Below are 15,065 nucleotides of genomic sequence, written 5' to 3'. Positions count from 1 at the left end.
ATATATATATATACTTCTTAAGGTGACCCCATAACAAAGAATCCCCCAAATGATGTTATAATAAGGCTTAGCTATATCACAACATTAAAAACTCTTCTGATTTACAAAAGCACATCCTTACCTTGTTTGGTGAATAAATATCATCTTGAAATAGTTAGAAAAAGCAGCAAGCACTGCTCTGTGGGCTTTGAAGTAAACATCTCCAATGGCAACTGTGCAATCACACAGAAAACCAAATTCTCGCTGCATGTTCAGCTGCTGCAGAAGGACAAGGCTATGGCTAGCTGTGTCCATTGTGGCTCTGAGAAAAAGGACAATTTTTTTTTTTTTTTTTTTACAAAATTAGCTACAGTTCACACAAACCTACAGAGTACAAGGAGGCCTAAATTTAAACGAGATTACTTAATAGTTTTTAATATTGTTAATTTCACCCCAAACCTAGCTAACATTAAATCCACTCATTAAAACTGCAAAATATGGTCTTTTTTCATCTAAGAAGGTAGCTTGGTATGAGTAACACAGAAGCAAAAGGAAGGCTGTCTTTTTTTATCTATGTGACCGTGCTTCTAGTCATACTGACCCCTTCCTCAGAGCTACAGGAGTTAAGTTATGTGAAAAGCACCTTGTAATGGAAACTGCTATTCAAGTGTTAGCTAGAACTGTCCATATCACTGTCCTGGCTGGGCTAGAGCTGTCAGTGCTCCGTAGGGAGCCCTGTGAGCTCAGGGGACACTGGCCCTCTAACTATCATACAGTACGTTTGGGAAACATGATCAGTCACAGTATGTGCAGGAGCCCTTAAAATAGATACCAAGCCACAACCCATGATTTACATGGGGCCCGGGAACCCAATGGAAAGAGCCTAAACCCTGATATTAACTGGATTCAGACACATACAAGCATGGAGGCTCCTGAAGGAACAATACAGAATGGGACCACTGGTCTTGGAAAAATCATGCATGAGGAAAAACATGCATAAGAATTATGGCAGAGAAATCTAGTGTGAGCAGCAAGGGATTCAAAAGTGCCAGAGTTCCAGGCAGATTGGAGGCTCTGCTTCATCCCGACTGTGTAGACAGACCCGGTGCCTTAAGGAGAAGGCAGCTGTCGTATAAAGGGCATCACTGGCCAGCTGGGAGAACCTTCTCTAAAAGAGCAGTTTCTGAAAAAGAGAATGAAGTTTCCTCACTAGCCAGAGACCAAAGTCTAAGGAAGTCAGTGATGAGAGTGTGGAGTTAGCTGTCTGGAGACTGGCCACAGCTTGGGCAGCAGACAGCTGAGTGATCAATAATATAATAAAACTAGCCAACATTTACAGTGCTTCCTGTGTGTCAGGCACTTTTCACTCATTTAGCTCTCAATATGACTATACAAGAAAGGGAATATTCAGTGCATGTACAGATGAAGAAACTGAATCAGTACAAAGAGTTAATTTACTCAAGTCACACTGCTAATAAGTGGCAGAGCAGGGGATTCAAACCTGGTCACTGGGCTCCAGAACCCAAATGTCCTCCCTTTCCACCTCCCAGAGAGAACATGACCCACAAACTGGAGATGCCTAGGGAATGGTCAGGTTATACATCAAGATATCTCGGGAAGCCTCAAGAATGTTTGGAAAGGGAAACTAGGGAAAAACCCAGATTTCCTGCTGCTTAATTTGCTTACACAAATCTGATACAGAAACAAATACTTATTAATGGATAAAATCTAGGCAATAACTGGTAAACAAAAAAGGTAATTATTACTGATACAAAGTTAAATCTATTTTTATTAAAATTACGTATTTAATGTACTGATATGAAATAATCTCTAAGATATATTAAGTGAAAAAAAGCAAAGCATGAAATTGTACAGAGAAGACTACTATTTATGCAAAAGGGGATGGAGTGGTTATTTTAAAGGTAGGGGAGAAATTTATACAGAAATATATTCTTGTTTATGTACACATCTCTGGAAAGATTCAAAGAAATGAGTGAAATGTTTGCTTCTGGGAGGGAAACAAGGGAGCAGGGTGGGGGAATTGTACTGTTTAAACTTAAATTCTTCTTTTTTTTTTTTTTCTTGAGAGAGAGAACGACCTTAAGCGAGCTGGGGGTGGGGAGCAGAGGGAGAGGGAGAGGATCTTAAGCAGACTCTGTGCTGAGCGTGGAGCCTGATGTGGGGTTCCATCTCAGGACCCTGAGATCATAACCTGTGTTGAAATCGAGTCGGACACTTAACCAACTGAGCCACCCAGGCACCCTGAACTTAAATCTTTTTATTGAAGTTTAACATCATAAGTACATTCCAACATGTATTCCTTTTCCCCTCATTTTTAAAAATTATGAAGGGGGTGCCTGGGTGGCTCAGTCGTTGAGTGTCTGCCTTCGGCTCGGGTCATGATCCCAGGGCCCTGGGATCGAGCTCCGCATCGGGCTCCCTGCTCCTCGGGAAGCCTGCTTCTCCTTCTCCCACTCCCCCTGCTTGTGTTCCCTCTCTCGCTGTGCCTCTCTGTCAAATAAATAAATTAAATATTAAAAAAAAATTATGAAGTATTTCAGATAGACAAATAGGTACAGAGATCAATGTGACAAACATGCGGCCAGCCAGCCACCCCTGAGCACATAAGGTAAACATTACAAATGTGGTAGAGACCCCCTACTATCTCTCCCTCATTCTAACTACCCATTACCTTGCCTCCAAAGGTAATCATCATCCAGACTTTGGTGTTTATGACTGTCTTGTAACATCATCATGTTCCTACTGCATCTGTATGTATTCCTTCAGAAGGTATGGTATTATTTTGCATGTTTTAAAATTTTATATAAATAATATTGTATTTTAAGAGTCCTGCAACTTGCTTTTAATTCTATTCATACATTACTTTTAAAAATTATACTTACTCAAACATTAAGTTTCTCCCAAACCTCCCCCAATTAAAAAATAAATAAAAACAAAACTCTTACTCCTTACCATCTCATTTTAAAAGCCTTTAAGCAGTAATGAAATAAGAGGGAACAAAATAACAGAACCTACAGAGACCTGAGTGTAAACCAAACTCCAAATTGTGAGTATTGTTCCAAAAAGCCATTTAACTAAAACTCACTATTTATTGTATTTGCCGCATTACCCGGATTCTAAAACACCACCGATTTATTAGAGAGAGATTTAAAAACCAAAATAAAACTGTATGCTGGAGATTTCACCATGTGAAAAACATGTGTCTTAGATTCAATGAAATGGTTCAAACTGAAGTAGTTTAAACTAGCTTGACAAATTGTAAAAAAAAAAAAAAACAAAAACTCAGACCATAAACATTTTCACCAGATCTATCTACATACATATATATATACACACACAGACATATATATATATATAGTGCATTAGTATAATGAACTACTGAACCACATGGAAATGAGAAAGGGCACACTAAAAAGCTACATATACAAAACTCTTGTGGTTAATGGTCTATGAGTAACAGTTAAATTCTTCGCTTACTGAACATTTTTTGAAGAGAAACTTAATAAAGAAAAAATTATTTGAAGGCATGCATTATACAAGGCCTAGGGACAGAAGAAAAATACATGCTGCAACCAAGAAGACTGCAGGCTAACATGAACCCCAATGTTTATAGCAGCGATGTCCACAATTGCCAAAACATGGAAAGAGCCCAGATGTCCACCAACAGATAAATGGATAAGAAGATATGGTATATATACAATGGAATACTACTCAGTTATTGAAAGAATGGAACCTTGCCATTTGCAAGGATGTGGTTGGAGCTAGAGGGTATTATGCTAAGTGAAATAAGTCAGTCAGAGAAAGACAAATACCATATGATCTCACTCATATGTGGAATTTAAGAAACAAAACAGATGGACATAGGGGAAGGGAAGGAAAAATAAAATAAGAGGAAAATGGAGAGGGAGGCAAACCATAAGATGGGTGGCTCAGTCGGTTAAGCGACTGCCTTCGGCTCAGGTCATGATCCTGGAGTCCCGGGATCGAGTCCCGCATCGGGCTCCCTGCTCAGCGAGGAGCCTGCTTCTCCCTCTGACCCTCCTCCCTCTCATGCTCTCTGTCTCTCATTCTCTCTCTCGCAAATAAATAAATAAAATCTTTAAAAAAAAAAAAAAGAAATTCTTAACTATGGGGAACAAACTGAGGGTTGCTGGAGGAGGGGATGGGGTAACAGTGTGATGGGCATTAAGGAGGGCACTTGAAGTAATGAGCAATGGGTGTTATATGCAACTGATGACACACTGATTTCTGCCTCTGAAACTAATAATATAGTACATGTTAATTAAATTGAATTTAAATTTAAAAATTTTTAAAAGAAGATTGCAGGCTAATAGGGGAGAGAAAACATAAAACATGGTAATTATGATAGGAAGTAAAAGTGGCAAATGTCATAAGGAGCATTTCAGAGAACATGCTATGAAGGGGAGATCAATATCAGGCAACCCAATGAAAAATAAGCCATTTGAACTGGATTTAGATGAACAGGCAGAAGGTAAACATAGCATTCCAGGCAGGAAAAAATAGAATGAATAAAATTACAGGGAGGAGTGTGAATATATAGGTAACTGAAGAACTCAGTTTGGCATAGAAAAACCATAAGTAAGTGGGTAATAAGAGATGTGGTCAGCTCACACAGGGTACCGAATGTAAAACTGAAAGGTACTCCACTTGTGTTTGAAATGAATGATGTTAAGATGTTTTTGCAGGAGGGAGAACAGCATAGTAGTTAAAGCTTGGACTCTGGAATTAGACAGCTTGGATTAAAATTCCAATTCTGTCATTTAGCTGTGTGATCTTGAGAAGATGCTTAACTCTCTGGTCCTTGGTTTTACTTGTAAAATATGGATAATTACAGTATCTACCTCACAGGTTGTTACATAGATTTAATAAGATAATGCACATAAGCACATAGAAATAGTGAGGCCACAGTAAGTGTTCAGTAAATACCAATTACCATCATCATGATCATCATGATCATCATGATCAGGCCTTTGAGTCAAGATTGCTCTAGTAGCAATACATAAAAAAGATTAGCAAGGGAAAGGTATGGAAAAATAAAGACCAGCAAGAAGTCCACTGCAATATCCAAGTAATGGCAGTGGGAATGAAGGAATACAAGAGATATACCAGACATAGAACTGACATGACTTGGCAGCCAGACTGGATGTGGTCAGCCACAGGAAGATAAAGTCAAAGGCAAGTCTCAGAATTCCAGCTTGGATAACTGGAAGAATTCATTCATCCCTTCAGGTCATATTTGCAGAGTAACTGTCATGTGTTAGGTATCAATATAAAGGCAGGGTCCCAGAATGCCAGAGAAGAGGCATAGAAACTGGCTTCATACAAGAGAAGTTTCATTTTGGACACAGTGAATTCAAGGTGTTCACTCCAGGACATCTGAGTAGAAATGTTCAGTGATCAATGGAGACATTATGTAGGATTGGGACTCTAGAGATCAGGGCTAGACAGGGAGAGGAGGTCCTCTGTAATTACACAGCTGAAGCCACCAGGAGTGGATGGGACTATTGAGTAAAATAGGAGGGGAAAAAAAGCTAAGAATGAATCCCCAAACAACACAAAAAAGACACAACAAGAAGAGGAGTAATAGGGGCGCCTGGGTGGCTCAGTTGGTTGAGCGACTGCCTTCGGCTCAGGTCATGATCCTGGAGTCCCGGGATCGAGTCCCACATCGGGCTCCCTGCTCGGCAGGGAGTCTGCTTCTCCCTCTGACCCTCCTCCCTCTCATGCTCTCTGTATCTCATTCTCTCTGTCTCAAATAAGTAAATAAAATCTTTAAAAAAAAAAAAAAAAAGAAGAGGAGTAATAAGAAAACATATCAACATTGAGTGGGGGAGAAGGGGGGGCGGTGAAGGAAAGGCAAGAACCTGGGTGGGGAGTGCTCCACCAATGGTGGAAAGTACTGCAGAGAAACATGGGGATGAGGCCTATTACAAACACCCCAAGTGTGGTGACTAAGAGATTTCTAGTGACCTCTGACAATAGTCTGTGAAAGTAGCAAGAGCAAAATCTCTTCACTGCAAGGGAATATTAGACAGCAAAGGCCATAAAGGGTAGGTACAGATAGGATAAGACATTGATGATGGGCACCTTCAGCTCAGAGAAGACTTTCAGGCTGAAGAGGGGTGGAATCTCCAGAAGCCAGAAGGAACACAAGTAAAAGTCTTAAGTGTAGCAGTCAGCCATGGAGAAGAGATGGATTTCTTTCTGACAGTGGCAAGGAGATGGCTGAGGTGAGGAGAGAATCTCAGAGTACTCTGTAGATGGCTTCCATTCACACACTATGAAGGCAGTCCATATGCAGAGGGAAGAGCTGAGTTTAGATCTTGAAGGAAACCTAGAGGGGCACCTGGGTGGCTCAGTCCGTTAAGCGTCTGCCTTCGGCTAGGGTCATGATCCCAGGGTCCTGGGATCGAGCCCCGCATCAGGCTCCCTGCTCGGCGGGAGGCCTGCTTCTCCCTCTCCCACTCCCCCTGCTTGTGTTCCCTCTCTCGCTGTCTCTGTCAAATATATAAATAAAATCTTAAAAAAAAAAAAAAAAGAAAGAAACCTAGAGTAACAATCCCTGATGCTAATATATAGTGATGAAGTTTATATAGAACTTTCACATAAAATAATTTTTCTGTTTCAGGGGTGCCTGAGTGGCTCAGTCAGTTGAGGGTCTGGCTCTTGGTTTCCGCTCGGATTGTGATCTCAGGGTCATGGGATCAAGCCCCACGTCGGGCTCCACACTCCGCGCAGAGTCTGCTTGGGATTCTCTCTCTAAAATAGGTAAATGAAATCTTAAAAAATAAAAAAAAGCATAAAAAGATTTAAAAAATTTGTTTCAGATGAAATACTTTCTATTAAGCTACAAGTTCACGGACTGTCATTTTTGTTAAACTCAGTGAATTTTTAATTTCAGATATTATATTTCCAGGTCTAAAATTTTCATCTCATTCCTTTTTAGTTTCTATTTCTCTGTTGAGATTTCCTATTTGTTGACACATTACCACTTTATTTTGCTTTACATTCTTGAGCATAGTTACAATAGCTGCTTTAAGTCTTCTCTGCCAAGCCCAAACTCTGGGTCATTTTGGAGTCAATCTCCATTAATTAGGATGATAGTTTCCTGTTTCATTTTGGACAATATCCTAGACATTGTGATTACTGTGGTAAAGACTCTAGATTCTGTAATACTCTTTCAAAAAGTACTGATGTTTTTGCTTTGTTGTTACAATTAACTTGGCTGGACTTGAACTCCAAATTCTGCCTCCCTTTTGGTTCAGTTTTTTTAGTTGTTGGTGTGCTATATGGAGGTTTGACATATGTGTAAGTTTAGGGGGTTGACAAGAGATTCAAGCTGAATTATACACAATATTTGGGGTCACCAGAATCCTTTCTAGGATTTTCCTTTTCTTTCCAGCTATGTGGTCACTCCGAACTCTGTCCTCTTTTCTTCAAGCAAGTAAGATTACAGGTTATTAACCTAAGTTTGGCCGGCTCCTCCTGTCACCAATTGGAGTCTTCTCTCAGGATAAAAGCCATAAAAATGGAAACTCATCCACTGCTGTTCCCTTCTTCCAAGTATAGACTTCATTCCAGTTTCTGCCTGATTTCTTTTTTTTTTTTTTAAAGATTTTATTTATTTATTTGAGACAGAGAGAATGAGATACAGAGAGCATGAGAGGGAGGAGGGTCAGAGGGAGCAGCAGACTCCCCGCCGAGCAGGGAGCCCGATGTGGGACTCAATCCCGGGACTCCAGGATCATGACCTGAGCCGAAGGCAGTCGCCCAACCAACTGAGCCACCCAGGCGCCCTCTGCCTGATTTCTGTCACTTTTAAATGCCATCTGATAGTTTCTAAAGCTTTTTTTCAAGTTACAGAGTTGACCCTTGAACCACATCAGTTTGAACTGCATGGGCCCACTTATATGCAGATTTTTTTGGATAAACACAGTACAGTACTGTACATGTATTTTCTCTTCCTTATGATTTTTTCTTTTTTTTTAAAATAAGCTCTAGGCCCAACATGGGGCTTGAACTCACAACCCAGAGATCAAGAGTTGCACACTCTACAGAGCCAACCAGGTGCCCCTTACGATTTTCTTAATAACATTTTCTTTTCTTTTCTCTAGCTTATTGTAAGAATACAGTATATAATACATGTAACATACAAAATATGTTAATTGACTTTATGCTATCAGTAAGGCTTGCAGTCAATAGTAGGCTATTATTAGTTAAGCGTGGGAGGCTGGGGGGGCAGGTGTTAAGTTAAATGCAGATATTTGACTGTGCAGGGAGGTTGATGCCCCTAATTCCCACGCTGTTCAAGGGTCAAATGTAGTTTCTAGTTCAGAATTGTCCCAAGAGGAACTACTCAGCCATTATTACCCTTTATCAGTTCTAAAAAGTTCTGGCCTCGGGGCGCCTGGGTGGCTCAGTCGTTAAGCATCTGCCTTCAGCTCAGGTCATGGTCCCAGGGTCCTGGGATAGAGCCCCACATCGGGCTCCCTGCTCGGCGGGAGGCCTGCTTCTCCCTCTCCCACTCCCCCTGCTTGTGTTCCCTCTCTCGGTGTGTTTCTCTCCGCCAAATAAATAAATAAAATCTTTAAAAAAAAAAAAAAAGTTCTGGCCTCAAGATCCAGTTACACTCTTAAGAGGAGCATTAGGGACTACAAAGAGCTGTTGCTTATGTGGGTTGTATTTATCAATATTTACCATATAAAAAATTACAAGTGAGGGGGCGCCTGGGTGGCTCAGTTGGTTGAGCGACTGCCTTCAGCTCAGGTCATGGTCCTGGAGTTCCGGGATCGAGTCCCGCGGCGGGCTCCCTGCTCAGCAGGGAGTCTGCCTCTCTCTCTGACCCTCCCCCCTCTCATGCTCTCTCTCTCATTCTCTCTCTCAAATAAATAAATAAAATCTTTAAAAAAAAAAATTAAAAGTGAGACATTTAAAATTTTTAATTCATTTAAAATAACAATAAACCCATTATATATTAACATAAATTTTTTTTCTAAAAAATAACTACATATATTTTGTAAGTGGGAAGGGTAGCATCGTTTTATATTTTACAGTATTCTTTAATACCTGACTTTAAAAAATACAGCTGGGTTCTTTGCTTCTGTGCTCAATGTGTTGCCACAAGTTGTTTTGATTCAAGTAGATTAAGAGATCTTGCCCTTGCAAAAGCAAGATCCTTGTAGATCCTGAAAAGGTTTCAGGAACCTCTGGGGGGTCCCTGAGCCATACCATACTTTGAGAATCTCTGCCCCGTGCTATCTTTTTTTAATCCTATGAGGTAACAGAGCAGGTACAATACTAGTTTCATTTTATGGTTGAGGAACCATAGGCTTAGAGAAGGTGGGAGAGGTACCCAAAGTCAGACAACTAGCCATTAAATGGTGCTGGTAGTACTTCAAGTCTGACTTTTAACTCATCCCCTTTCTTCAAAACCCCATCTGAAACTTTTAACATACATACTAATGGCAGATTTTGCAAATATATTGAATTGAATAAAGGGAAAATTTTTCCAAGTTTATAAAATGAAACGAATTCAGAAATGCTTAAAAGAAAAAAACACCACAACTTAGATACATAATAGGTTCACTCAAACTTCTTTGTATAGTAATAGACCTTTGACATTTTAAGGCAACACAACCAGATTTTATCTGTCAATAGAGCCAATCCAACACAAAGTTATTAAAAACATTTTCTAATACAGCCTACTTTGTAAACTTATTAGCTAGGTTTTTCATATACCCTTTGCTCATCCTTTCTTTTACCATCAATATTAGTTTATCTAGTATGTGGAATAGCTAAAGCTTCCTATGCATACAGAAAGATCTTAGAAGTTTTATTTAAGAATTTTGGGTGGAGGGGCACCTGGGTGGCTCAGTTGGTAAAGCATCTGCCCTCGGCTCAGGTCATGATCCTGGGGTCCTGGGATGGAGCCCCACCTCTGGCTCCCTGCTCAGTGGGGAGCCTGCTTCTCCCTCTCCCTCCTGCTCGTGCTCTCTCTCTTGCTCTAATAAATAAATAACATCTTAAAAAAGGAAAGAAAAGAATTTTGGGTGGAAATTTTAAGATGTGAGAGAAGTTGCAAAAAAATAATTTATCATTTTATTACATTTACAAATACGAGAGCCCAAATGAAAGAGTGCTTCATCTTAAGATTCTGTATCTATTATCAAAGTGGTATTTATACTGTAATAGAATTAGTATTGATATTTGAGAGACTACAAAACCTTGTTTACTAACTAAATTGTAGTAACTCTGGATTAGCTCAAACTAAGTAGACTAGAACAGCTTTATACCAGTATCCATTTTTGTTTAATTCAAAGTTAACTTGAAATTTAACATCTTTTGATTTTTACTTATTTAAAAAAATCTTTTGTATTAGTTAGACTGGACTCTCAGATCTATGGTAGCCAGATGATATCCTGGAATATACAGCTTTTCATTCTCTCAGGCTGTAGAATCTTTAATAAAAATGGGACAAAAGGAGTAGGACATCTGTTCCTGTAGAAAATAAACAATCTTAGATATTTTCTCTGTGGTTCCTACCACTGTGACTTTATTATTAAATTATCATAAGACAAGGAGACAGAAAAGTTGGCAGAGGAATATGTACAGCTTTTTTGAAATACTTACTCATGGCTATAAATACAAAGGTAAAAGCAGAAATATTCAAAGTGCCACGTGATAACAGACTTTATACAATGATTTTAACTTTTTAATGGTACTTTCACATGATGATTATGGAGGGATAACATTTTATAACCTCGAGAAAGAATGTTCGCAGAGATCATTTTATCATGAAATAGTAGCTCTTACCACTGACTGTACTGTGAAACTTTTTTTTTTTTTTTAAAGATTTTATTTATTTATTCATGAGAGAGAGAGAGAGGCAGAGGGAGGAGCAGGCTCCCAACGAGCAGGGAGCCCAATGCGGGACTCGATCCCAGGACCCTGAGATCATGACCTGAGCCGAAGGCAGACGCTCAACCATCTGAGCCACCCAGGCGCCCTGTAATGTGAAACTTTCAATGTAGAGTTGTAGTGATGCCTGTGTCCTACTCTAGACCAAGCCAAACAGAATTGCTGAGAGTGAGTCTCAGATCCTTTTTTAAAAAGCTCTTGTTCTAATATGATGCCTCAGTCAAGAACCACTGTGTTAGAAGGGAGCCAAGGAAACCGAAGAGAATATTTCACACTGTAAAATTACAGAGAAAAAGAAGCAATTTTACAAGAAGTGCTCAAAATGTGGGAATTATACCAATTACATTAAATGAACAAAAATCAACTATTATAATTCTAATTATAACTTTAAACAAAAAAATTAACCAGATTCTAAGAAACAAAAGTGCTCTCAAACTAGTAAATTGGACACTGGGGGCAGAGGAGGAACATACTATTTTCAGACTTCTTCTAAAAAAGTATTTAGGAAAAAGAGGTATTTACTCTCATACACCATTATGCCTATTTTCATAACATCTGAAGATGATATGGAAATCGCAAATCTGAAAATATTGAGATAAATGTGCAGTAATTCTAGGCATCTGCTTACAATAATCACTGAAAATATTAGAGAAGAGGGTAAGAAGTAGACGTGGTAGATGACACAGGAAGAGCAGTTATGCTCTAGAAACCTTTAACGGAACAGGGAAACGTTAGTTTGGGGCCTGCCTGTTGCCAGACACAGCCAGTCTACTGTATCTCTAACCATCTAACCAACATGTGGGATGCCTGATAAAGCCACAGCACCAGGCAAACAAGAGTGCTAACACGGTAAGTGCAAATTGCTAGTGAACCTTAAAAAAATCAGAACCCTGTGAAGGAAAATAAACAATTCTTCTTAGTCCACTAAAAAAAAAAAAAAAAAGACTGCATTTCTGAAAGAAAAAAATAAGGTACTCGAAGGACAGTAGGAAGCTGGATAACGACAATGCTAGTATAGAGCTAGAATACAGTACAAACAAGAATAATTATAATTTCTGAATATAGGTGAACCAATACTTCCTTTGCCACAGAATGCTCCACAAACACATTATCCAGATGGGTTAATGAAGCCCTTTGCTTAAAGTGCCTAGAGTTTTTCACAAGGAACAAAATGTCATTGTATGATTGATATGTATAGGGAAGAAATGATTTAGAAAAATTTCAAAAATAACTAACAATAATATAAACACTTTTTCTTCAGTTAAGATTAAAAAAAAGAAAAGAAAAAAATTCCCGCAAGCAAAGGGAAAGCAGATGTGTGAATAAATTCAATTACTAATCCTGAAACTGATGTTTATTTCAAATACTTTCCTCTTCCTCTACTCTCCCTAAGCAAGTTCAAGCAGCAATATCTTTCCTATCCTAGAGGGAATAATTCTGTTCTAGTTAAAATAGCTACTGTTATAATGAGTAAATACTACACGCAAGGCCTTGTGCTAAGTGCTCTATGTACATTCGTTTAGTCCTCACCTTGACTATGTGCTATTTTTATTTCTATTTTACAGATGAGGAAAAACGTGGGCTTAGAACACAGTTAGCAGACAGTATAAAGTGGGGATCAAAAGCTAGGTCCAACTCCATAACCTGGGCTGTTACTATAAATTGGAGTAGTATTTTTCTTAGCATTCTTCTCTCGAAAGATTGAAGTTCACATGCAATTGGAATAAATAAGCAGAAAGGGGGCACAGGAAGTGGTGTACAAATACTTTATAATTTATCAAGATAAGAGCACCTGCACTCCTTTTTTAAGACAAGAAAAAAACTCTGCAAAAATATAAAACCCCCAACTCTGTTCTGGCCCTATTATTACAGAAAAGGACAAGTTTTTCTTTAACAAGATGGTCAAGCACCACCTACGGGCCACAGTAAATAAATCACTTTGGTTCAGTGGTGGGGAGGGCATTATGCAACACTTCCCAGCACTGCCCTGCCAGGATATTTTATGGCCAAGACTCTTGGGCCCCTCCTCCCCAGCTAGACAGCCTGGCTCCTGCACATTCCCCTCAGGAGATAGGGTGGAAGCACACAGCTCCATTTTCTAAGGCAAAGAGGGCAGCTGAAAGTCCTGCTCAGTCTCTCTGGGCAACCACAGGCGCCAATAAATCAGCCACAGGCGATTCTCTCATCCCTTTCCTGGCTTGAAGTGGTAGCAAGATACAATGCAAAAGATCACTGACTGGACTTGGGAGATAAGTAATCTAGCCTTGAATTCTACGGCAAGAGACAGCATCACAGAAGTCAGGTAAATCTCTGACTGTTGTTAACATAGAGACAGTACTACTTCCTTTTTTGTCAAGTACTCAAAATGCATCTATGAAAGTGGCTAGCCACTGCAGGTGCTCAATAAACAGCCAACAACCCCAGCAGAATAAGACATTAAGGGAAGGGTTGGGCAAAAAGGTATATATAGCAAGTCATCTGAGGCCCCTCCCTGCTTTGTTGCTGACCATCCCTTTGATGTTCCACTCTTTCCTGATAACCTTCCAGCCATCAGAACGAATCTATTCTGAGTGTTATCCCAGGATCCTGCTCCCTATTAAGGAACTGATTTCTGATACTGGATAGTTAGTTTACCCTTAATCAAAACACATCTAGGTTCCTAAAGACAACTTTGATGCCTTAACCTAAGGAAGCAACCAGTGCTGCAAATGTTGGTTATTCTTACAGAGAACAGGGCTGAATTTTGGAGGAGTCAGGCTTTGAGCCCCAAAATACATCATAGGCAATCTATTCCACCTAAAGATAATGCCAACCCCATTCCTTAAAATACCTGAGCCATCACACAACAGCCAAGCCTTGTTTCTCAATAATCTGAATCAAGCCAAGTATAATCACCTCTGGCAGACTGTCTCTACAGTGAGTGGGTTAAACTGGCACTGCTCTCCTGGTGTGGTGGAGACCCCAATAACCAAGGCCTGGAGCCCTGGAGTCCAGTTACTCAAAGAGTGTAGGGCTTCGATCAAGCTACACGTTCGTTAGGCCGGGTGTCTTCATCTGTAAAACAGAGGGATGAACTAGATTTCCTGTAAGGCCCCTTTCAGCTTTAAAATCTGTCATCCTAAAGTGTACTTTACACACTTGACAAAATCCTGTGAGAATCAACAGTTTTGCCAAAAAACTTGAGTCTCAAGAGAATGAGTGCCAAATGTAATTTCCTGGGGGGAAATGGGCGTTACTTTATGAAACATGTTAGCTGCTGTCAAATTCCAAGTACAGCGCTAGGTGCTGCCTAAGTAGCTTGATTTCTCAAAATAACAAGTGATAGGGAAGCAGTTAACGATCGGGCAAACTTTAAAAAGAAAAACTGGATTTACTCAGAATGAGATTAATATAATCTGAAAAAAGGAAGAAATGAATTATGGAGGGGGAGGAACTTCCTGCCCTAGAAACGGGGTAATCACAAACGGGGGTGGGGAAGGGAGAGGACAGTGGCCGCAGCGTCTCTCAATTTGCACCAGGAGACCCGCCCACTTGCGAGAAGGGTTCGCGCGGCCGCCCGGGGAACGCCGCGGGCCCGTCGGGGGTTCCCGCGCGGGGTCAGGCCCCGGCAGCCGCCTTCTGTGCTCACTCGCGGGTGCCATTTTCCTCCAGTGCCCTGATTGACATGTCAAACGGACCAAAACACCCCTCTCCCCATCTACTTGCATCTGTCCCGCGACCGGCGCAGCTGCAGGCCGCCGCCCCGGGCGGCTCGCGGCGGGAGGGACTGAGCCCGGAGCAGCCCACAGGGGCCGGGCCGCGTCGCTTACCCAGACGCCGCCGCGGCGGCCAGCCGGCTCCTCCGTGCGGGAGGGGCGGCTCCCGCGCCGCGCACGTCACGCGGCGGCGCCGGTCACGCACCCTGCGGCCCGCTCTCGCGCGGCTTCCCGCGCCGGCCGCCCCGCGATGGGCCCACGTGACCGCGCGCCTGGTAGCCGGGGAGCGAGGGGCGCGGGGGCTGAAGTGTGCGTGCGTGCGTACGTGCGCGCCCGCCCGCCTACTCAAGTGGCCAGGCGGGGTTCGGCCCGCGCTCGGGGTACCTCCGCCACGGTCTTCAGTCGTGACTCTTGTAGGCGGAAGCGTGGAGA

General features: G+C 41.2%; 1 protein-coding gene across 5 annotated transcripts in view; it reads right to left on the bottom strand.

Annotated features, from left to right (window-relative positions):
• The window catches only part of ZBTB25 (zinc finger and BTB domain containing 25), a 51,681-nt gene that overhangs the window by 9,228 nt on the left and 27,388 nt on the right, over positions 1-15,065 (bottom strand). Inside the window, exons 1-3 of one of the 5 annotated variants that reach the window (XM_081830403.1) lie at positions 14,644-15,018; positions 13,834-13,992; positions 122-2,486 (exon numbers count right to left, since the gene is read on the bottom strand). In XM_081830403.1, the coding sequence (XP_081686529.1) occupies positions 122-294 (173 nt within the window). In that variant the 5' untranslated portion in view covers positions 295-2,486; positions 13,834-13,992; positions 14,644-15,018. Of the gene's footprint in view, positions 1-121; positions 2,487-13,833; positions 13,993-14,643; positions 15,019-15,065 lie in introns of those variants that run through there. The other 4 variants (XM_081830402.1, XM_081830404.1, XM_006738625.3 and 1 more) reach the window with 4 other exon arrangements.

This window comes from Leptonychotes weddellii, chromosome 9 (genome assembly GCF_054177405.1).
Source record: "Leptonychotes weddellii isolate Sample4059 chromosome 9, ASM5417740v2, whole genome shotgun sequence".
NCBI classification, from domain to species: Eukaryota; Metazoa; Chordata; class Mammalia; order Carnivora; family Phocidae; genus Leptonychotes; species Leptonychotes weddellii.
Note: the sequence above shows the minus strand (reverse complement) of the source record. Positions and strands in the feature narration are given on the sequence as shown.